The sequence below is a fragment of the Manduca sexta genome, chromosome 12 (assembly GCF_014839805.1).
Source record: "Manduca sexta isolate Smith_Timp_Sample1 chromosome 12, JHU_Msex_v1.0, whole genome shotgun sequence".
In the NCBI taxonomy this organism is placed as follows: domain Eukaryota; kingdom Metazoa; phylum Arthropoda; class Insecta; order Lepidoptera; family Sphingidae; genus Manduca; species Manduca sexta.
The window spans coordinates 93,722-120,048 of record NC_051126.1 but is presented as its reverse complement, the minus strand read 5'-3'; the positions used below and the strand labels follow the sequence as shown (position 1 = coordinate 120,048).

The 26,327-nt window shown below is 34.8% G+C and overlaps 1 protein-coding gene across 1 annotated transcript in view; it reads right to left on the bottom strand.

Moving 5' to 3' along the window:
* Nucleotides 1-25,085, bottom strand: part of LOC115442770 — a 42,189-nt gene extending 17,104 nt beyond the window's left edge. Inside the window, 4 exon segments of the mRNA XM_037437850.1 lie at nucleotides 6,266-6,369; nucleotides 10,076-10,154; nucleotides 10,311-10,472; nucleotides 24,418-25,085. Coding sequence (XP_037293747.1) covers nucleotides 6,266-6,369; nucleotides 10,076-10,154; nucleotides 10,311-10,472; nucleotides 24,418-25,078 — 1,006 coding nt within the window. The 5' untranslated portion in view covers nucleotides 25,079-25,085.
* Nucleotides 25,086-26,327: the final 1,242 nt, after the last annotated feature.

Below are 26,327 nucleotides of genomic sequence, written 5' to 3'. Positions count from 1 at the left end.
ATTAAAACATAAGAGTTTATAAGTAAGACTGCTGGTGAGAAGTGGAGTAGGGTCCAATAAAATGTCGGCTACAAGAAATAATTATCTTTCACTAATCACAATAAAAACATGACTTATTTAATTATATGAATTAATGAATTAAACATAAATTACTCCCTAATTTTGGTTTTAATTGAAACCTTTAGATGAACGGACCAAATTAATATAACGAAATGGTAATTCGAGAACACCTGGGACGCTGGCTTAATTTCCACTTGAGGCACGGAAAGTATTAAATTTGGCAAGCCACCAACTGAGAATAGAGAATGTTATTGCTTCCTCGTAAAAAATGAGGAGATATAAGATTGTATTCTCAACATTCCTGTTTTATGTTATCCCAATAATTAATCAAATTATTTTCCTACTTATAATACAAGTGCGAAGGTTTATGGAAGAAATAATTTATTTGAACATGTAAACTGTTATACATTATTTAAATCCGTCAAAGATAACTCTACCACCGGTTCGGAATGCATTTCTCACCACAGAAGAACGGAAGTTGTTGTTGTTGAACGTGGAAGTTTAGATATTTCTTAGAAGTAAACGCAAAAATCACTGAATCTAAGTGAATGATATTTGGTAAATAAATTCTGGATTAACATATTATATGCAACTTTTTTTACCCCAAATAGTCATTGTAGGATATTTGCTCCGTGAATGATCTTTGACGCAGAAGAATCCGCGAGCAACAACTAGTAACATAATATTGCAATCGTTTGAAAATTGAAAAAACAGTCAAATCAGTACCAATAGACTTGTAAACAAAAAATCTAATTCTGGTATTCTTAAAAAAATAATTCAACATTTTTTTTTGTTCGGGCAGAGTAACCCCACTGCTTCTGATGGTGAGCAGTGTGGTGTCCACAGTGTCATCTGGCGAGAGATGGTCATCTCTCACTACAATTGTACATAAATAACTCCCTAATATTGGTTTTCATTGAAAGAACAGTCACTCATTTACATGGAGAAAATTTTTGTACACATTTGTTTTGACTGTGGCATATTGGTAAACACGTTTGAAAAAATATTTAGTCATCGATGGATGATGGTTTCGATAAAATTTATGTCGATTAAATTCCGCTATCTGGTTGTCGGATTTTACTCCGATTGCTGATTATTTTCTGAGAGTATGTGCAGAATTATTAGATATGGAACTGTTAAAGGAAATATGATGATATTTTCATAAATAGGATCACGCCTTTTTTCCATTTTAAGGGTCGGCAGTCGTATAAACCCCACATTCCGCTAGCCATGTTAGGTCGTATAGATACTAGTCTTTTATCATTTAATGCACACAATCCTAGACTCCAACTTGATAGGATAATGTACGAGTCTAAGTACCAAAAAATCGTAGATTCATTACAATAAGATAAATATTGCTATTTTTACTATTCTAATTGTTATTGTCACCGCCTAATGTTAAAAATTTCCTGAATCAATTTAAAAGCAATGTAAAGTAAAATCTATGTAATTTGGAATACCTCGCTGCAGTACATCGTATTGACTTAGTGCACTGCACGAGCTCCCTAGCGAGCTAATAAGCTTGTGTCAGTCCGCAATAACGCTTGATAGGAGAACGTTCTGAGCCATCAAGTAAACACAGTATGACCTTCCTTGGAGTATTGGAAACACTAATGAATGGTGGTAGGATATATTTTATATCTCGGATAGCGACCAACGTATACAAGGTGTTAAAACCATTAGTGACTTCACACACCCTTAAAATTCCTATAGGGAATTTCTCGGGTACGCAGGTTTCCTCACGATGTTTTCCTTCACCGTTAAAGCAAGCGATAATTCACAAAGAATACACACACAATTTTTAGAAAAGTTAGAGGTGTGTGCCCTGGGGATTTGAACCTGCGGACATTCGTCTCGACAGACCGTTCCATACCTATAAACTATGTATTATGAAATATAAACATTTCCCATCAGTTGAAACTAGGGTTGCCACCTTTTTTTTGAGCAAATAAAGTACATCAGTAAATTGAATGTAGAAAAAAAAGTACATGGTGTCAAAATAAAGTACAAATGATTTCTTCTTTATTATTCTGCTTATAAATATATATATTATATTTGAAAACTTTTAACAAATAAAATTAATATTTCAAATTTAAATACATTTTTTTTTCGTCTCGTAATTTAATATTCTACATCACAAAATTTAAAATTTCTCTGTGAATGCTGACGTAGAAGGAATCGACAATAAAAATGAATTTAATGCATACAATTAAAAAAAATATGCTTATCAAATACTTGCTGCCATTTTTGTACTATTAATTACAGCTGTTTTACGCAAAAATTCTTACAAACAGCCCTAGAGGAATCATATCATGGTAAATAAAGTCTTTTCGCGTACTTTATTGTTCTCATAAAGTATAGAGTACAATTACCCGAAATAACGTACAATACTTTATTATAAAGTACGGGTGGCAACCCTAGTTGAAACTGTAAAGTCCACTCCACTTACCATCAGGTGTAGTGGGGTCATAATGCCGTTCACGTATAGAAGAAACAAAAAACAATCGAAAGATGATTCAAATTGCATTGTGATAAGTTACTTTCCATTACCATCTAACTATATAGTTTATAAATACGTTCTTATTACGATTCATGTATTATTCCGTGCCAAAATGTAAACCTAGTTTATTATTCAGAACAGTAAGTTTAAAAGTTAATTATAGTTCTACAAACTATCCTCCAAAAAATTCTGAAACCGAGTTCATAGTTAAACCCGAAAAAATCCAAACTTTCTAGTGGCAGTCGTCGGCGAATATTTACCGTCCACGATAGCACTTTTTGTGGAGTGTGCTTGCCTGAAGGATTAACAGCTTCACTGGACGAGGACGAAATGCTGAGCTAGTCTGCTCGAAACCTCATCGACTCATTACTCGACGGTCCGTGAATTTGAATGGTTCTTTCACAGATTTAGAGTAGGCTTTCGTGCATTCTAATTTGATCGTAATAGTTTTGTAATTAAGGTTAAAATTGTATTTTCTGTTTCTATTATTGTTTACCGAATTTAGAGGTAAAAAATAAAATTAAATAATTACAGTAGGTATGTATTTTATTTACAAATTAATTTTGAGTTATACGATTTGAAAAACGCTCTTGATTAACTTGATATAGGAATTAAGGTCTATATGTCACTGTGATATAAGCTGTGCGAAAAGTGTGTCCATTATTGGCGTCTCGCCCTAACCCCTTGAATAACGACATGATGTCATGTTTGTTAGAAAATTCCTTTGTTCATGTCAATACACAGAATACAAGATGGACTGAAAAATATACGTCTCGTTTTCCTTCCCTAAGTATGGATTAATTCCACCTGGGTAATAAGAATTGTGCAATTTGCAATACTGGTTTTAGTTTCAATGTTATATATGCTTGTATTCTAGATGCAGTAATGTCAGTAAAATATATTTACTTAAGGCCTCACTTTACTACAACTAAATTAAAAGTGACATCACATATTTCACACACAAACAGAGCACGCATTTATCCCCGAAGGGGTATGCAGAGGCGCAACCAGGGCACCCACTTTTCAGCAAGTGTGTTCCGTCCCATAAAAATTGTAGACTCCGGGCTGATACTGAGCAGAAAAATCCAAATAGCACTTTGCCTAGCCCGGGACACAAACCTAGGACCTCAGAGCGCTGCTCTATTGCGCACACAGTACAACTACGCCACCAAGGCGGTTACAGATTTTTTTGCACGTAAGTTATGATATCTTTATAATTTAAGCTTCTTTTAGTCGATCAAGTGTTTGCAGAATTTTTTTTTAAACCACGTGAGGGTCTCATCCAAATTGAATGTCTGGTTTATAAATTACTTCGATTGTATCGGACACTGCCGTCTAAGTTCTAAGTAACTCCATAGTAACGATAAAGTGACAAAGTTTTGCTAATAAATCCTTATCCTGTGCCAGACGACACTTCCCTGAGATTTAACGCGATAAGTTCGCCTTTGTACCACCTGACGGACTTAGCTGTGATTCTGCTTGCTCTAAATCGGGGTTTTAAAAAAGACAAACTAACACACCTCACGCATTTATCCCCGAAGGCGTATGCAGAGGCACAACATGGGTAACCATTTTTCGTCAAGTGTGTTCCTATGATGTGATAGGACGTGAGCATATCGCCATATCGGGCACAAATTTCAGACTCCGGGCTGATACTGAGCAGAAAAACCCAAATCTCACTATGCCCGACACGGGATTCGAACCCGGGACCACAGAGAGCTGCCGTACCACGCATGAAATAAACTACGCCACCGAGGCAGTCGGGGTTTTCATTGTCACGAAAACTTGCAGAAGTTATCTTACAAGCAATTCTTACCGTGTAGTCGGTTACAGCAAACTGACTTATACGGCGACTTGCTGCGAGTCGAATGCGTATTGAATTATTGAACTATTACTGCTAGTGAAAACGCATCAGGAAGTTCTCTGTAGAGAACGGCATGAAGACCAAAATCTTTTTTCGTTAGTGGACATTCATCTGGAACCCACTCACTAGGTGCTGTGGAGTTATTACTTAGTACTTTAAGGAGTAGGTGTTGTTGTATTTGTAGTATAAAGTAGTGTGACCGAAGAGAGCCCGGTTCCTAACAAGGCCCACCATGTATGTTTTTGATATTTCTTAATGATATAGACGGATATTTTGTTACTTTTTTTATTATTAAATTTTATAATATGAAGTAATACGTGTAATTTAATTATATGTTTTTATTTAAATTTGCAATGAAACGATTTTATGAAGGATTTAAAATCAAGTAGGCCTTTAAGGTGGTAGCTCAAGGTCCATTTTCATACATTTTGTTTCGGCTTTAATCTGGGTAACTAAACAAGTATTGGCAAGTAAAGAATTTAAATTCACGTCTAGTTAGTGATTAGTTCTCGCAGTTGAGAAGAAAAATGTAAAAATAATTAATAATCATGGATATTTCTGCCTTTAAAATTTCGTCATATTAAATTTTAAAGGCCGAAATATCCATGATTATTAATTATTTTTACATTTTTCTTTCAACTGCGAGAACTAATCACTAACTAGACTTTAATACTTGTTTAGTTACCCAGATTAAAGCCGAAACAAAATGTATGAAAATGGACCTTGAGCTACCACCTTAAGTGTTCCGTTACCTTACCTTATTATATATTTTTTTGGCCTTAATATGTTAACAAAATGATTGATTAGTCATCATTATCGCACTTTTTCTACTAGTAAACGAATAAGGATGAAAACATACGGATAGACCATATCCATGATATACATACTTTATTTTCGATTAAATACAGTTCCAGCGCGACATACCGCCAGCTTGCGTGTGAGTAGCACCGCGAGTAAAAACTAGTTCTACACTGCAATTCAAATTGAACTCCGGAGCCAAACGTATCACAGCTATCAAAACTTGTTTGGCATCGTGCACCTTGTTTGAACATTTATGTCCGGGAGGCCAAGTTTGTTCAGTACACTGTGGGAATGCGCATTGATGTAGGGTGAGTTCGGGGAATGAGTGAAGAATTTAAAACAATGATTTATGTTTACGCGAATGTTAGACGGAAATAATAATATTTTACGCATTTTCTCGCGGTTTTTTATCTTATTAGTTCGCTCGGTGAGAACGAAGGTTGCAGTTTTGGAAAGTCGGGTGAAAATAATAATATAAATAACCGCAAAAAATCCGTAAAATAGTTTTATTTTGATGAATTTAAAAAAAAATTACAGTCCTATATTGAATCTTACTAATATTGTATGAAGACGATGATATTTTTCTTTATGTTCTATAATATAGGCTCTTGCAGTCAACTCTTCTTAGAATGAAATAAAATGAAAACCGAAAAAAATACTCGTCGCATACAAATCAAATTCAAAAAAATAGATGGAGTTTTGTGTAATTTTTGTGAGCATAACGATGGTATGGAGTAAACTTTATGTTTATAGCTTTTCCTTTCGAGTGCCGCGTATATTATGGAAAGCCATCCTTATTAATATTGTAAATGTGAACGATTGTTAGAAAACCCAAAAAATACTTAACGGATTTGGATCAAATTTGGTACTGCAGGATTTGCATATACGCTACTTTTTTTTTTAATAGAAAGTCATATAGGGCTTTCATTCCACTGCTTTGCGGGCGGAGCCAGGAGCACAATTTAGTATGCATTCTACCTTTATACGAGCAGAAGTTGAGAATAACATCTAGATACTATTATCTATATTCTAGTACTTACATTGCGTGCCTTCCTTGGCGCCGAACTCCATGAGCATCTTGACGAGCGGCCTGTTAGTCGAGAGCACCGCCACGTCCAAAGGCGACAGCCCGTCGGCGTTGAGGCTGTAAACAATTACTTTTTACAACCTTCATAATTAATTTGAAAGAGACCAGAGACTCGAGATTTAAAAGAAAAAAGCCTCGAGTATTTGATATAAATTTCACTTCCACCTCTACGCGTTTATGAGAAAACGGGACGGACACAGACGGACACCTCTACGCGTTTCTAAAAAAAACAGGACTCGTCAAACAGATGAACAACAAAGAGATCCTATAAGGTCTCCTTTTGAGGTACCTAACCGTGAGAAATAGTCCTTAGGCCACTTTTATTTCTTAGTTTAAAAGTTAACGTTGTCAGTACAAGAAATTAGTTCCATATTTTATAACAGGGGCATTCCACGTGAAGCGGGCACGAAAAAAAACTCGATGTCTCAGATTTTCGTAATATTTGATTATGTTATACCTGTATATGTCCTCGATCCAGATACAAAATATTATTAAAGTGTAAAGCCTGGTAAGCGAGTTAAAGGACTTTGAAGTATTGACTGGCCGGCTGGTATACGCCACTTCGAATCCAATTATCAAGTTTTTAAATGTTACAATAAAATAAATAAAGCAATGAAATAAATACTTCATTTAATGAGCTTTTTTATTGTATTTTTGGAAATTGAAAAATGTTTTTTTTTTCTTTGAAAAAAATGTGTTTGAAAGTTTCAAACTTGAATTTCACAAAGTTGGCATATTTATATATTTTTTTATTTTTTTTCTAAAAATAGCTACTATTGTATAGATAATCCCTGCGAAGTTTCATAATGGGCTGAAAAGTAGTTTAGGAGCTAGACCGATTACAGTGCCGAAGCGCGGCGGTCGCCAGAAAGAGCGAAGTAGTAAAACTTTCAATTAAACGAAATACTTTCGATTAGAGTATTTTATCATGTTTTGCATCGCTCTAACGATTCAATTACATCTGATTATAATATAAAAAAATATATTTATATTACTGACGGTGCACAACAACATTTGAAACTTGGCAAGGATAATATATATATATACAATATTGGCTATTTTAGTAGAAAAAAGTTATTATATAAATATGCCAACTTTGTGAAATACAAGTTTGAAACATTAAAATATATATGAATAATAATAATAAATAGTAGTAGTAATAATAATATGAGTTTGTGGCATTGATGTTCTAGCCTACATGTATAAGCGGTCGGGTATCGTGATGGCTTTGTTTAATGCGTTATGTAAACTAGCCTGTGTCTCCAGGCGTTTTAGGTTACCACCGAGACCGTCAAATTGCCCTTCTGCCATGTGAAGTGGCACGAAAATGAAATTCTGCATCTTTACCACAATCCTGTTTGAAATATAACAAGTTAATACAATTAAATCTTTTAAAATGTTGTTGTGCACAGTCAGTAATATAAATATATTTTTTTATATTATAATCAGATGTAATTGAATCGTTAGAGCGATGCAAAACATGATAAAATACTCTAATCGAAAGTATTTAGTTTAATTGAAAGTTTTTACTACTTCGCTCTTTTGGCGACCGCCGCGCTTCGGCACTGTAATCGGTCTAGCTCCTAAACTACTTCTCAGCCCATTATGAAACTTCGCAGGGATTATCTATACAATAGTAGCTATTTTTAGAAAAAAAATAAAAAAAAATATAAATATGCTAACTTTGTGAAATTCAAGTTTGAAACTTTCAAACACATTTTTTTCAAAGAAAAAACATTTTTCAATTTCAAAAATACAATAAAAAGCTCATTAAATGAAGTATTTATTTCATTGCTTTATTTATTTTATTGTAACATTTAAAAACTTGATAATTGGATTCGAAGTGGCGTATACCAGCCGGCCAGTTAAAACTTCAAAGTCCTTTAACTCGCTTACCAGGCTTTATACTTTAATAATATTTTGTATCTGGATCGAGGACATATACAGGTATAACATAATCAAATATTACGAAAATCTGAGACATCGAGTTTTTTTTCGTGCCCGCTTCACGTGGAATGCCCCCTTGTTCAGCATGATGAGATTTTTTATTTTCCTGGTCAGGCTATTAAGGATAATAATATGTCTAACTGAATGACGCGAGCCGCCGCTTATTTTATGGTAAGCGCTACGGCGGACCGTAAACAGAAGGTAGGCTACTTATTTTGAATTACAAAGTATGTCACTGTAATGCATTCGTCACCTGGACACATCCGTATTTATTTCCAACTGCTTATAGCGTGATGTTATATACAGTGGCGTAGTTTGCCATAGAGGGGTCCTATATCAAAATTTGTTAGAAACCCGTCAGGACAGTGCAAAACTTTTGGGAGACAGCTTACTTTATTTTAGGTTGGCCAAGGGACCTAAGGCTCGAGGGTCCTGCATCATTGATACGGTGGTAGCTACGCCTATAGTTATATAGCCTACAGCTAGATAAATAGGCTATCTAACGTAAAGATTTTTTTAATTCGAACCAGTAATTCTTGAGATTAGCGCGTTCAAACAAACGCTTCAGCTTTATATAAATGAATATATAAGGACAGGAAACTGGGTCACTATAGCGGGTTTTAACACCTTGTGTACGGTGATCGCTATCCGAGCAGATATATGACATCCTACCACCAGCACTTTACAATTTTCTGAGTTGAACTTTACAAGTCTTAACTCTAAAACCCATATAGTCTAACCTTTTCAAAAGCCGCAATAACGATTTATTTTTCACACCTGTCCGAAAAATCTGACCCGTTTCACAGTTTCCCAATATAGCTGTCGATGGAACGTGTGTGTCGAATAGATGCAATTCCCGAATGGACACTCAATCCCATTTCTAGTTGAAGACAAATTCAAAATTCAACTTGTAGTCGTCGGGCTGACCCCGCCGGTGTTTACCGATATCGATTGTAAGAGGGTTTAGATTTTATCGATACTTTTTTACATTCGAAATTTAAAAGACGGTTCGGTTTACGAGTATTCCGCATCCTAGAGATAGTAAAGATTTATTTTATTCCGCAATACGATTTTTCGATATCGGTAAAGATTTGCGAGTTGAACTTACGGATTTTATATGGGCTGAAGATTTTATTTTGTATGTTTAAGAATTTTACGGCTCACCTAATATATGTACCTATTGCAGCATGAAGGCGGATAGAGTGCGAATTATATAATCATTAAACATATTGTAATCATATTTCCGTCTCGAAAATGCCACTAAAATTATTGATTCTGTGCATCCTTCTAAAGTACACATAATTTAAAATAGCATCAAACTCTATTAGACAATTGAATAAACATTTTGGCAGATTACATTTTTTCGAAAGATCCAAAACTGTTTTTTTTTTAAATACTCGTAAATTCGTAAAACGATTTTTAATTATATTTTGCCTATTTTGAATCATGACAAGATTCGTCATATTAAAAAACTCACACATTTTTTACTTCACTCGGTTCACAACTAATCTCTGTACCGATAGAAAAACACGTATGTACAGTTCGTAGAAAAGTAATATCGTTTGTATCGACGGAAGTCGTGTCCGGATCTCGAGCATTGCTCGCCATAAATTATCCAGTCTGTCTCGCTTATAAAGCCCAATATAGCCAGACTGTTCCATATCTAATTGGTACGGTAAAGGTACGGACTAGTGACTTCCTCTGTTACTATACGTGTTGGTAATACAGTGTGTTTACATGAGTAATGTTCGCTGCCCTCGGGAATAACGCTGGGAGTGAGGTAAATCGGGAATGCGATATAAATGTATTTATTTACCTGTTAACGTCGACATCCGTCGACTCCAGGATGTTTCTCGCTTTGTCAAGATATCCATGTTCGACGGCTGCGAAGAGGGCTGCAATAAAAGATACATGTTAAACGTATTTATAATTTAAAATTCCATCGTCATTTTTATTTAAATGTGATAAAATGATTAAAATCAAAATAACCGATGAAAAAAGGGTCAAAATAATTAACTAAATCAAAATAAATCATAAAATAAAAAAAATACCGTGCAAATGTATGTTAACTTGTGCGATTTTGTCTTGTTGCGCACGCGCATCCTTCTGTTGGCGGCGCGTCGCTTTGTCGAGGTGCGGCGGGTGGGGTGCGCATGCGCTCAACGACGGCAGCTCACCCCCGCACCCTTCGAGCAGCGCGCCGTACTGGAGCTCTACACGATATGGAAACTTAGGTAAAATAAAAATAAAAAAACAAAAGAAAAAAGATAAAAACAATAATTCTGGTTTACTTAGTAACAAAAAAAAACCTTGCTACACTAATATAAATAAAGCTTATAACTCATTTGCTGATTAAAAACGAGTATTATGCAGCGAACTTGTGTTCCCGCAGATTTCCGCGGATTAAAGATACGTATGGGTAGTACATACAGCAGCTAACTTTTCAACTCGCCGGCATGCACGGAGATTAAAACACGATAGATAAAGACCGGGTATCACGTATAACGTTCAAGCAAATTTAACTTCAATCCGTTCCACTTAGCAATATTGTCTTACAGACTCAATACTTCGCGAAACGTTTCCTTTGCGAGATTGAGATAATTAATTTTATTGAGAACTTCCAGCATCCTACGCAGATAATGGCTCCGGTGACCAATTTGTCAAAGTTCCAGTAACTATGGCTGATTCAATCATTTCTAACATTGATTCAATATTGCATATTGTATGTTAATGCGTGTATAGGTTGTGAGTGCGTCTACATGGCATGTAAATTTTGATATCGTACATCTTGGTTTAACGTTACACAGTTTTATTCGCTTTGATATGAATATAGATGGTCTGGCAAAATGGGTTATTTTTGTACTTATTAAAAATTTGAAGTGTATAGTCTTGTAACAGCAGACCATAATATTCTGGATCGAATATATCAATGCACTACCATTGCACTGTTATAACTTTTTTATTCACTTGAACACCAAATAATTTTACTTATTTGTTGTTCAAGTGATATTAATAATTTTTTTTATTCACATCCAGGTTTACACTTATACTCGAGTTCTTATATTATGAGCGTCAATCCGTAGTTAACCACACGCTGTAAATATTGCAATCATACTAGTCAGGTGTACGGATTGCAGTACAGTTGAGTCGAACACAAAGAGTGTACGGAACGCCAGATCTAGTACGTAGTACATATCGATGTACACTACATTATTCGTGTAACTGATTAGTTTAATCTACTATAACCGTAATATTAGCGGTATATCATACTAATTAATTAATAATTGCTCTAGACCGGAATGATTGGCTCACATGGCCTATGTTCAGCAGTGAACGGCAACAGACTGATCCATTGATTGACCATATTAACTACTGTCGGTTCTTACGTGTTAATAAACATACAAAAACATGTTCTCGTAATCCCATCATATTATTGATTAAAAATAAATACATAACTAAGCCGGTCGGCATTTTCTATAGACTTCACTTTCTTTAACATCAGGTGCAGTGAAGCCACTTTCCCGAGCCATAATAAAAAAAAGAAACATAGAGCACGTGGACACTAAGTTGTGAACCTTTATATCTCGACCTAGTGCAGTATCATGGCTTATAATGGGTGTAATAAGCAATATTAGAGGCAATACGGAGACATAAATAAACGTTGTGGTTAATTACTGTGCTATTAAATAGAAGACAGGCTTGGTCGAGGTGATACCGATAAAGAAATACGATATAACGAGCAGTACCAACAATGACGTCTAAAGCTTCAATCTGCAATCTTTGCCAGCGGAATTGGATATCGACTACCATATAAATAAACTAAAAATCCTACGACAATGACATTGCGGCGAGTCTAGAATCAGTTATGGCAAGACAGCATAATTCTGATAACCCAGTCTCATTGATCGAAAATTGGTAAATAAATCTTACTCAATTATTCTGCAGCTCGCAAATACACATACAAAACATTACCTTCAAAGTTCAAAGCACTTAAGTACCTCACATTGTATTTACAGCGAATAATGAATGCCGATACTCAATATTATTTGCGGAACGTATCCGAATTCATCACGTTCAAGGTAAATACAATCGGCACCATGCATCACGATTAGCTTGTTACAAATCACCGCTGCAAGGTAAAATTTCAACGCTGCGGAATATTGACAAGTGTCAAATTCTGATTCAAGGAAGTTAATTACCATATAGCGTATCCTTATGGTGATTTCGTTGTGAGGAAAATATAGAAGATTTGGTACTAGGACTTGCTTGTATTTTGATTTTAAATTTATTACGTTCGATGCCAATCGGTATTGGAGCCTATATTATAGAGCTTTAAGATATTTTTTTTTATTGCTGCTTGAATGAAGATTCGATCTTGCCGTTCGCCTGATGGTAAGCGATACATAATAACATAATAATAACATCACGCATTTTATCCCCGAAGGGGTATGCAGAGCCGCAACTAGGGCACCCACTTTTCGCCAAGTATGTTCCGTCCCATGATGTGATAGGGGGCGAGCCCATCGCCATATCGGGCACAAATTCCAGACTCCGGGCTGATACTGAGCAGAAAAACCCAAATGGTAAGCGATACGACCGCCAATAAACAGTAGAGACACCATCCAACACCTTGTATTACAAAGTATTGTTTTGGTATTCCACTGCACTCGCCATCATGAGACGTGAGATGTTGTCTCATTATGTCCAATAGTTACACTGGCCACAATGTCCTTCAAACTGGAACACAACATTGACTACACACTGCTGCTTGGCGGCTGAAATAGATATTACGGTGGTTCCTACCCAGGCGGACTCTCACCAGCAAAGATATTTCGTAGTTTTTTTTAGACCAGTAAATTTCTTAATTATTTATTATTACTGTTACATTAGACAATTTATTTGAGGTAAAGAAGGTACTAGGAAGCGATAACACTGTGATTAGATCATTACTAAAATAGCCCTTATTGCTAATGGCGTTGAGTTTTCATTCCATTGAATCTTACCAACGATAAATTTGTCATTGCTAGTAAATATTCCCAAACTAAGGCTTGAGTTAAAGCCAGTTAGACTTAAAGAACACGTATAGGAAAATAAGAGTGGTATTAGAGATACAACCTTGTATCGCATGCAAATGTTGTTACAAATACTTTGGCTTCACACCGGCTGGATTTGTACCTTTATATCGTTCGAGTCTCTACAGACCTCTGGCTCAATAAGGGTCATTTTCGAATGAGGTCAGACTATTTTACTAACACGTAAGAGAGTACTGTGGGTAAGTAAAAACTAAGTCACTGTTCTGTTACTTAGTTTAAATACAATTCTTAGTATTCTAAATGTACAATTTTGTGAATATGTGAGTTTAAAATACATAATATGCTTAATTGATTTGGATGTTTTCATACAGATATCCTATATTTTAGAGTAACAAATACACTAAATGCTATCTTAAGTTTACGCGAATGTTAGACATTTAAATTAAACTTTAAATGTCGGTTTTAATATTTTACTTTTCTCCCGACGTTTCGAAGACTTTGCAGCCATCATGGTCACGGGGGGGACCACTCGAAAACCGCGATAAAATTCGTAAAATAGTTTAATTTAAATACGCTTAATTTCATCGGTGACATTTGAATTTAAAAATCTTATACCGAGAAAGAGGCACGCGAACGAATTTTAGATTAAAATATATTTTCGTTTTTTTGTCTTAACTATCAAATTCCATCTCGTGATAGTCATTAAAGCAAATAATAGAAACGGGAATGATTCAAGATGTTGTTCTTGCGTCAAAAATGACGAGTTATGATATTTAGATATGAATCAAACGATTAGAGTGTTGACACAACGATAGGGGGTTTATGTTTTCAATACGAATGATGTAGTGTTTTGATAGTAACGTCATTTAATTCAAAAAAGTAATTAATAATTAAGTAAATTTGTTGTAGTCATGAGTATTTTTCTTATTATGAGTCTGGTGACAGTCTTTCCTCAAATTACAGATTTTTATGGCTTTGTTCGACACTAGAACAATGCGTGTTGATAACAAAATATCTTATAATTTCTGCACTCCTAGTATCTTGTTAAATTCAAATGGGAATTTATAAAGTCGTAAAGGTGCGTTTGTGAGTAAAACAGGTAGTCAAGCAATGGATCCCAACAACTACACTAACCATCCGTTATTGATAAATATAAGCCAATCAAAATAACTAATTTGTAAGCATGTCAAACAAAATGTATGCTAATAGATTATTTTTTGGATCAGATTCAAGATTAGAATCGCCGATCAGTGGATTGAGTGTTTGAATCAGCGAACTAAAGCCGAAACACTATTAAATCTAGGTGCATACAGTATGACCTTGTATGTACCTATATGTACACATTAAAACAAAGCCTATGCGAAAGCGTCACGGAGAGGAGCACAGGTGAAAGGTTCCCATGATTGTTGCATTAACTCGTGACTGCCACCGCTATGATATGAACAGTAGCGCAAGTTAACGTGAATATCGTGCGCACGCCGTTGATGCGATCGCTCGTACAGTTATAACACGATTTAACGACTATGTATATGTTATTTAATAAAGCATCGGAAAAGAGTTATAGAAATCTGCAATGGAATGAGTATAATGTAGCTTCATTAATAGACCATAGACTGGTTGAATACCCAATATCTTTGTAAATTTATTAACAAAATATAATTACGTACTTACTCTATCGAACTTGCCATCAACATATATACAAACTTTGATAAAAAACCTATATATTTATATAAAAAAAATATATATTTAAATATTTTATCATTGTCTATAGTAATTTAATAAAACTTATTTTTTGCACTAATAATTAAAAAATGTAAGTAAAGTTAAAACCTGCCTTACTGATCTTAAATTATTCTATCAAAAGTAACCATGAAGGAACGCATTGCGTGGATGCTTGATCGTTACTTAATGTATAAAAAAACTTCTTGAAAGCAAGTCTTGTGTTTTGTTTTTACTTGATAATGGTTACGAGGAAGTCATGGGCAACGATTCAGTGTAGAATGTTTAATATTATCCATCTTTTAGTGGAGATTCGTAATATTATATTAAGGAGAAAATAGTATCTTTGTAGGATACAAATAAAACTCAATTTAAACAAAATAAAGATAAAACGATCCGTTTATGAAGTACTTATATTAATTGTTAGGTTTTATGGTCTTGTTTGTTATATTCTGACATGAAACTTTTTGCAGATTCATGTAGCATCAGTAACTTTACCATTCAGATAAATTTTTATCCATATGATTTCTTGCAAACATGTTTTGAACACGAAGTAATTAACCCTAAATACGCATTTCACTTTATTTTCTTAGCAACACTGAACACAAACGTCACTCGAAAGTTTTGAAATTCGAACAACAAAATTAAATTCAAAAATAGAACTGACCACAAACTAAAAAGTCTAGCATGTCGCTCCATTGCAGTATCATCTTACGACTGAATAGGCCGCACAGTTTCGGTGCTCTCGCCTCATTGTGTGCACAATCTCGATCTTTTAGCCCCTTGTTATTGTTGTGCTTGGGTCGCAGTCGTTTGGGGTTACATAATACCAAACTCATTGTAAAACAAAATATTTATAAACAATGCAGATTTGCAGGTAGATGATGGTGCAGAGACGGCTGTGGACGAAGACTTAGACACTTACGTCGGAGAAAGCCTGAAGCCGTCCCTAATGCGCCGAAGAGACGGCGGAGTTTTAGGTAGATGATGGTGATTTGTTACTTTTTTTTTATTCTTATAATTTTAGTTAAGTTAAGGTAAACCGACATTTTATCATTAATTTTATTACTGTAAATTGATTTATTTTTGTCACAAAAACTGATTGAAACTGTAAAGAATTTTGGCCATGTTTCTTTCATAATATGTAGAAATAATATTCTGACATGAATTTTATCATGACAGAAGAATGTTGGCGTAAAGTTGTTCCAAGAATAATGACGTAAGAAAATGACATTACCCGTACTCACATTAGACACATATTTAGCTTATCACCACGCATATTATTTCAATTATGATATCGAGTTATGCAAACGGCGGAATAACAATGGCTGAGAAATACACGCTTTGTCGACTGTTTCTCTTGTGATTGCGAAATCAGATGATTACGTCGAAAGTGCTGGTTATAATCCTTTTGATTTATTTCGTTGGTGTTGTCTACCAGGATACCGAAAATTATATTTCTTTAGTTTTAGTGTTCCGTAGCCATTTATGTATTGCTGGTGGTAGTATATTTGTATTAGCCAGCCCAACGTACACAAGGTGTAAAATTTGCTATATTGGCTCACGTAGATGTCGCGTTCCGGGATCTGTGCGTAAACGGTTTGAAACAGACCGTCATAATTATATCGACCGGCGAGAGGTAATCTCTCAGTAGATAATATCTGGGCTCTATTCCACTTAACATCAGTTGCAGTGAGTTTACTTCGAAAAAATAAATAGATAAGTACGAGGTTACCCTGTTAGGCAGATTCTACATTGGACGTTCCAAAGTTTTTTAGAACTCTAAGGTCCAAATTACCAATCCGTGATAACGCCAATACAGACTACTAAATAGAAGGTGTTTAATTTTTATTAGTTCATAATTTGGAAGCGCGGACAGATTCGGCCAAATTAATTTACACACAACACAACACACATAAATATATATATATATATATATATATATATATATATATATATATATAGTATGTATTCGAATATAAACTCTTTTCGGTGGGGGTTAAAAAAGAAGACTGTCATTACTTTTTTTTGAAGAAAAAACTACTATCGGAATCGGCAAAGAGAATTATAATTTATAAATCGGAACAAAAGGGGTTCCCGGGAGCACATGCATTAAGAATAAGGAAATTGGGGTGAGTTTGTTTAGCTATATATTAGTATGTATGTATAAGACCACACAGGATCGAGAAGTCCGCACGTTGGCCGAAGAAAAATTTATGTATTACCATCTATTACATAACAGAAGGAAAATATAATATTATGCAAAAAACTTATTATATTAAAACTATATAATATATAACATACACAATTCTTGATACAACTCTTTAAAATCTATATTAAATACTGGAAATAACTTTTATAATAAACACTATGATGACTTAAAAGCTGAAACTTAGTGCCCAAACTTATTTATGAGCACAACCCCGTCAAACTGAAAGAGATTTAATTAAACGTTCGTAGTGAAACAAAAAGCAAGTTCATAGTACTTCAACTCTCGCAGTTTTGTCACGATCTGACATTCGTGATGACTGAATCTCATGCAAATATTAGCGACAGTTGATAAGGACGGCATCTTTGAAACTGTTATGTTAATTGTAAACTCTATTTACTTGCTACCAGACAGTTGAAGCTTGTTAGCAAATAAATTACTCGTTTATAATTTATTCCTAGACTGCAGGCTTCCTCAAGATCTTTCCTATAGCCTTGTGATTTATGAGAAAATACTTTGTTTACTTGAGTCTTGATTTTGATAGCAACTTTAATCTTTACTATGACAAATTGTTTTTCAAAATATTTTTGCACGAAGTAAATTAACATGACAGTTGGAGTTCTCACTGATTTAACACTGTTAAGAAAGAATGAAGTTCGAAGTACCATAGGCTAACATTTATACTTTAAATACACAATTAAAATTGTAACAGGCCGATGTCAGCACATCATAGACATTGCAGAAAAAGCAATTCCGGGTCTATATTAGAGTAACAGAACCCAAAACAAGTTTTTTAGAATATTTGTTTATCTGTCAGTATATTTGGACACGCATCCCGTAAAAACTACTGCATGGAATTTAATGCAGTTTCCATCGATGATTGTTAGAGATCTCATTTAAAATATAAGCCGCCTTTTATCCCAGTAAAATACAAAACAGGATTTTTAACCCGGAAAAAGATTTTTGATGCGCGGAGCTGCAAGCAAAAGCTAGTACATAATAAATAGAGCGAAAGGAAAAATTGATCAAATTCTAAGTCTACATTTTGGTACGCTACCTCTTTGCCCATACATGCGTAATATTGTATAAATATTTTTAAGAAATAATATTTACATCTGGTATTGTATGTAAAGTACCACAAGGACGACAGTAACTCCATAATCGACGATAATTAAAATAGTAATTAATCATTCTAAACTATACTCTATTAACATACGGTACGCATTAGTATAGCCGTAAAATCACTTAATTACAGCTTAATAACATGTGTACAGGCTGCATGATGTGAGGTCATGGGACCCTCGATTACAGATATGATAGTTTATAATACTTACTAATATTATAAACGAGTCAAATATAAGCGAGAGATGTATGGAATATTTGTAAATCATGCAGAGGCCGTCAAATAGTTTTTGCTGCCATTTTTCACAGAGACTACCCTAGAACTTTGGATTTGTGAAGTTGCGGACCATAACTAGTCTTTTAAATCTTTCACAGAGAATTTTAGTTAAGAAAACAGCAAGGTATTCTAATACAAGTGCGAGTTTCTAGTACTGTAATACCGGCGCAAGAGTCCAACTCTGAAGTAACAACAAAATAATACTATTAGTATTCTAATAACTGGAGCAATGGATATTATTTAATATGGCAACGCCGCACGCAATGAGGCAACTCGTCAGTTTTTAGTTTTGTAATTTGATATAATAATTTTCGACTGTTTCGTTTAAGGTAGAATTTCATTACATTACGTTTTATTGAAACGATTAACGTATTTAGCTTTGAAGGTAAAAATACTATATAATTACAAGAATGCCAACATTTATTAGATTGATAGCTGCAAGTTTTTAAAAAATTAAAACCTCCAAGCGACATTATTCTAACTAATATTATAAAGAGGGAAAGTTTGTTGGATTGTAGGGCTGCAACTACTGAACCAATTTTGAAAATTCTTTCACTAATGAGTTCCGAGTTCTATATACTCCTTTTTATCCTAGGAAAGTATCTATCTTAACAAAACTTTTTCACGCAAGCGGACCTGCAGGATAAGTTAGTATTAAATAAAGAAATCGTATTGTAACTGTACCTACACAAATAAGTATGACATAAGCACATAACCACGGTTATTGTTTAAAATGTGTCGTAACGTTTTTATGAATTAAGGAAACTACGAAAGTGGATAATAACTTGTTACGATATATTTTGTAACTTCGATACACACGTGTTAAGTAACTATCGAAAAATAAATCGTTTGTTAATTCGCTTTTGCAGGGTTGTAACTGTAAGAAATTATTACGAATTATTTTTTTTAGGTTACTTTAAATATATATATATTTTTTTATTAAAATAGGTTATGGTATAATCGGATCGGAAACAAAAGATTTATATTAAATTTATGTAATGAGTGATTGTAAGAGTCAATTGAAATGTACCGTTTATATAATGTATCCTGTCATTGTATTGATATATTTATTTTATAAAATGAAATGGTCGTTATATCAGATCCTTAAACGGTACTTCCTATTCATGTGATTTCCGGAATAAAACATTAATATAGGTTACACAACAACAACTTACTTATCAGTGAAAAAATATCAGATAATTGTAGAAATTAAAAATTCGTTTCTTACTTAAAACAATTGTTAACTTCGGCCATGAAAGAATTTTTATAATATACAACTTATGCAATCGAACTTTGTATATGACTAAAGTTATAATTTAAATTATTTCACTAATTAGTAACATTGCGATAATGATACTGAAATTTAATTTGATTTAGCCCGAGCATTACGAATTTATCCACGTCAATTTAATATTAATTATTTTTCCTGGCAACCCTGTTTTAAATGCTGAAACTAATGGCGCGTTCAGGGCAATTGAACTTTTTATTCCATGCGCGTTCAGGCTGTCTTATTTTTTGTAATCAATTGATTACCATTTGTAATTGTAATTTAAATCAATGATATTGGACAAAACGGCACATTACATTGAATGTACCAAAGAAGGAAAGACCGGCTAGATCTTGATGGCTATTGATTAAAATACATGATATGAAAGTCTTTTATCACTTGTGTAGATAAAATTTTTAAGATTGTGTTTAAAGCAAAATCATACTTCTATATTTTTATGCAGAATCATATGTTGAGCTGATGGATGTAGCGTAGTCATTATATTTGATGCAATGGCTAGTCAGTGGGAAACAGCAATTATATTTGTAAGATTGTGATAGGTGTAAAATCATGCTTATACACTATTTATTTTTTTTTATTTTGAAGAATCATATTTCGAGTTGATGGGTATATATTATACCGTATTCATCACGTTTGACGCAATGGCTAGTCAGTGGAAGACAGAAAAAGTTCTTAATTGGCCTGGTCTTATAGAGATAGCAAAATTGATAGTCATTCTATCTTTAAAAGCTACCAAGAGACTACAGTGTGAGACCTGTTAACTGCATGCACCAACACGATGATATTGGACTGATGTTTCCTCTTTCTTCCTCAGAAATTGATACAAAATGATGTGTCTCACATTACAAAAAATATAGATCTTAACAAAATCAAAAGTATTTAAGTATTTAATAAAAGCCATCGTTTCTAATAAATAAGGATTCTATTTCTTTACATTTACAATTCAATTTAAATTAAACCTTACAACTAAAACACTCAAGCGTTAACGAGATCAAAGTTTATTGTTTAATTGTCGCCAGTGAACAATACTTAACTACAACGATTTAAACTTAATCGTGTTAATCTTCGGGCTAATTGAATTACAAAGATTTTATTAATGTATTTTTCGAGAGAGCCTTGTAGAGGTATCGTTAATGTTTCTTTATTGGGCTATTGCTTTCTTTAAATCAAATTATAGCTCTTAATAAATATATTTTATCGCTTTGAATGACGAACAAGCTTGCCGTTCGCCTGATGCTAAGTGATACGACCGGCCATAAACAGCAGATACACCATCCAACACCTTGAATTACAAAGTATTGTTTGATATTCCACTGCGCTCGCCATTCTGAGACATGAGATGTAAAGTCTTATTATGTCCAGTAGTTACACTGGCTACAATATCCTTCATATCGGAACACAGCAGTGACTAGACACTGCTGTTTGGCAGCAGAAATAGACATTGCGGTGGTACCTACCTAAACGGACTCTCACATATGAGAGACCTACCACCAATGCTGTATTTTAAATTTACCTTGATTACGTTAGTGTTTTTAAATGAGATTATTTGACGTAAGATAAAGGGAAAAGTAATTAGACGAACACTAAATAACGCTTATTTCTAATGAAATAAGGTCCATCGTAGATACAATGGTGAAGCTCTACATTGTCTTAATATGCATGCAGTCCTTCCTGCACACGTTCCGGGCAATGCGTAGACTTTATCACGTATATCAAAGCCGGGATTCCTTCACAACTACAAGTGCGAAGTCAATTTGGAAACACGCGTGGGGAAGACGGCAATTTCTACATTTTAGTTCCTGTTCTTTATAATATAAATTATTAAGATGTTTTTGTTAAGTCAAAATGCCTGTACTTTCACAGCATTGTTTCTTATAAGGTAATCAAACATTTTTGGGGTCTTAAAATCGAAAATATTTGAATTAAACAATATGTATGATATTTAAAGCACCGTAAATACCAAATAAATACTTGTAAAATACGTTTAATTTTTATTACATTAAATGTGTTTGATATACCAGAGCGAAGTAAAAATCGAAAAAAGCTCATATTGAGTTGGCAAACGCATCTATTGCTAATACATTAAAAACCAATTTGCAGTTACTAAGCTCTGAATGTAGGTAGATTCGCATGTAAGTTGTTCATTATTTCAATAGCGCATTAACTACACTACACTAGTCTTTTGTCCATACAATTCTTATTAAATTCAATACGTGAACAGTCCATTCAATGTGTGAAAAGACGGCACATAAACGAGGCGTAACATTTCTATCACACTAGCGCTTAAAGTAGACTGTGAAGAATCAATTAGATAGGCCGGCATAATTATGGAGATGCAACGTCTCTCGCTAGTCGTTAATTCAATTGGCTTACCATCAGGCGTAGAGTAACTTAGATTGTTTATATAAACAACAAAATGTTATCGTTATTTTTTTACTTTATACTAATATGATTAAATAAATCTTATGACCTAGTGTTAGGTCTATCGGAATAAATGATATCGCCCAAGAGATCGCCACGCTGAATAGTGTTCTTAACACAATCAAATATTATATACAGTTGTTATTGTTATTATTTTGAGTATTTTTTATTTGAGGATATATTTACATCACATGAATTCCTTTGAAAACCAGCGCTGTAACATTGCAGCACATCGCTGAATGGGAAGCCCATTGTAACTGCTTTAAATATATTATTTAGATTTGGCTTTTGGTTTCCTTTAGTATTATTTTTACAATAAAACTTCTTTATTTCTTTTAAACACACCCTACACCGGTATACTGGTATACTGGGTGACTAGGCACCACCCAAGCTCTATGATGGTTTCAGGGACGGATATCTTAACTTAGAACCGCCCTTATAACAACCGATACCTTTTTTAAAATCTCAAACTCTGTTCTTTATTGCTTCCGAAGTTGCGTACCGTCTTATCATATGAATATGACGGCGCGTCTCATGAAAGTCAACGTCAAGAGTGACACCGTCAGTCACTCTAGCGGAGCGTCGTGTCGACCGTAGCGGGACCGACTATCTTTACTTGGCTTTTGGTGGTACAGAACGGCCAGCGCACCACATTTGCGACGAATCGCTACAAAATGTGTTAATCAGTGTAACAGTATTATAATGAGTTCAGATGAAGGCCCTCCTGCGCTTTCAAATACATTTCAATATTTATTTACAACTAGAACTGTCATAATTCTTTAAAAACATTTGCATTCCAAGTAATTAGTACATACAAACTGTGTCATTCGTCCGTAGTGTTTCAATATTAGTATTAAGAAGTATGTTTATTAAATATAAATAAGAGATATTTTATGATAGTGAAAATGTGGCCTATATTGTTAATTACAATGTTTTTTTGCGTCATAATTTATCATAACACGACGATAACTAAGGTACAATGTAATCTTTCTATTCTAATAAAGAGGAAGCTTACGAACATGCTTGGATGATTGTTTAAGAAGCAATCGCAGAGACTCCTGAATAGCGAACATGCTTGGATGTTTGTTAGCAGAAAACGCAGAAACTTCTGAATGGATTGGGGTGATATGGTACACAGACCAATCTTTGTAGAAGGGGTACATTTTTAATCCCGGAAAAATATGCAATAGTATCTTTTATATTTTATGGAAAGATTTCTAGGCAAAGCAAAGCCGAAAGCATATTCTAGTCTAAAATGAATAGTAACTTTTGTGAAGTGCAATACTCCATTGGTTGCTAGAATAATGCCGGCTAGAATTGCTCTAATTTCGGTTGAATCCGAAACACTACTCGTTATTGGAGTACTCAACACCACTATCTATTTGTGTCAACCTATTTCTTAAGATTTATCTCTTTACCGAACTGTATAAAACACGACCTTTTAAATATTGAAATCAGTAAAATATTTCCATAATGAGTCATGATAAATCGTCTAATATGTATGGTAATTAAGTATTTATTTTTATTTGGTAAACAATGTTTATAATAAGCAACTAAGAATGATGGGATACCAATTTAATTACAATTCTTATAAACTTGAACTAGCAGCTGTTCGTGAAGATATATCCAATAAAACTTTTGCTTATTATAAACTCATCAATCTCATAAGCCCTTGTCCATGTTTAATGTATTTTCTATTCTGCAGCTTCGTTGCTAGTAATTTACAATAGTTGTTACGTAATTACCTCTAAATCAAATTATATTTTAAATGCTATTTACTATTTAGTTTGTTACGCCGGACTTTGGCCGTTTGTTGTACAAGTTTCTTAATCGGACTTTCATAGGTTTCAAATTCGGATCCAGTTGAGCTCTGTTCGGTGAGGTCAAAAAAGATATATATATCAAAACAAGGTCGCACGTGTCACGATTTTGGCGTTGGATAACAATAGCCTCATAGAGATTGTATTGCCATGGTTAACCTCAACTGTTTTAGGCCAACAAGCGCTCTTCATTAAACTACGCCTAAAGCAGACTAATTATGTTTACGTAATTACGGTCGTGGGAAAATATAAAAATTGTTCGTACGTACTCAAGTAAGCAGACGGTGACAGCGGCAGCTTTCTCTCCTTTGGTGGGGTACTGTAAACAAAAGCCGGGTTGACGCATCCACGTGGTTGGTTGGGGCACATGTCACTCTCGGAACCTCTGCGCACGCGCTGCTGCGACACTAACTCCGCTATCGACTTCGCAGACTCGGATTTTCCCATGCCTTTCAACTTTTTTTTCTTCTCTTTCTCGGGCGAATGAATGTGCAAAATCGCCGCTGCTTTAGGTGGTATTTTCTCAGGCATTATAAGCTCTTTAGCGGACGCGCTCTTTTGTTTTTTATTTGTGAATAGATCACTGAATTTTTTCTCCACTTTCCTATGTCTTTGCGGTTTTAGGTTTAGATCTATGTCTCCGCTCTTCTTTCTCTGCTTTACAGGCTCAGGTTTTCGCTTCGCCATAGCTGGTGTTTTGGGCTTGTACGTGCCCTCGACGCCTGAGAACGCTACGTCGTAATCCTTTTCACTTAGAATTGGCTTGGTAAATATCACGCTACTATGCTTGATCTTTTCAATTTCATCAACTGGTTCTTCATCTTTGGTGGACCGCCAGCGGTTTCCTATCAATCGTAGGGAAGCGCGGACGGATCTGGAACGTCGCAACCCTCCTTGCTCCCTCTTGAACTTGTCGAGGAGGGTCTCCATAGCCCAGCGAGGGAATCGGGGCGCGCGGGGCCCTGGGCATTGCACGTCACGATCGACTACGCGCACTCTATTCACTCGAACGATAGTTACGTGAGTCGCTTACTTCCCGACGTTCACTCGAAGCGGCGTCGGAGTATCGAATGCGTGCCTACAACGAGGTGGTAAATGGTAGGGTTCGTCGCAGCCTGAGACCTCGCAGTGGCCGGTGTGCGCCGCGCGCGAGATTGCCTGATAAACTGTTCTCATTTGCACAATAGTTTTGATTTGATAAGTTATCTGGTGTTTGGAATACGCATTTCACGACAATCGTAGCCGAGATTTGTGACGTAGAAGATAATTTTAAAGGACACAGTTACAATGCTCGCGCCGGCAGCCGGCATAGACGGCGAGCATTACGTTTCGTTTGTTCCAGATTGCGCCTATTGATTATTTCGCAACGTTTGTGCCGATTCCGAACTTGATTTACGACAATGCAGAACAGCCTAGCGGCACCGACAACTGTTCTACGATCGATCATTCTGTTAATTTATTAGACATTGTCCGAACGCAAGATTGATGGCACCGTGCGAATAACGCTGAACTTGTGTTTCTGCACCTGAAGTTATGTAAGACACGGTATAGGCGCCTTTTTCAATCAATTCCAAGGAAATGTATGGATTATTTTTGGGCTCGCGAGCGTAAAATGTGTTTTAGATGGGATCAGGTAGTCAATATGTAAGGTTGATCGAATTTGCAAGCAAGTGTATGTTATAAACGTTCAGGAACAGCGTCGATAACTTTCTCGTGTGTCAACGTCCTTAATTCAATAAACACTGTCACGTTTCACATCAAAGATAGCTAGTGTTTGCTTTTGTTTATTGTGTTCCTCCACTATTCATACAATTGTGCTGAAAGTTTATTCAAGTACTATAATAGCATGGTGCTCATTGTAGAGCAGTCCTCTGTTCTTTACAGCAAAGGCTAATATATATAACAGAACTTCAAATCAATAATAGAAACCTTACAATTTATTTTATTTGAGAAATTCATTAATAATTTCCTTAAACATCACAGTGAAAGATAAGAAATTGGTAAGTATTTATAACTTAAATACACGGTTACATTGATCCGTTACATCTGCAACTAAAATTAAGTCACGCTATTCTATACTCTATTCCCTTTACTTTCGAAATATTTCGAACTTCGTTTCGATTTTTGCAACAGGCACTCTGTTAACGTAACACAGTTCATCTGAAAACCAGCGCTACAA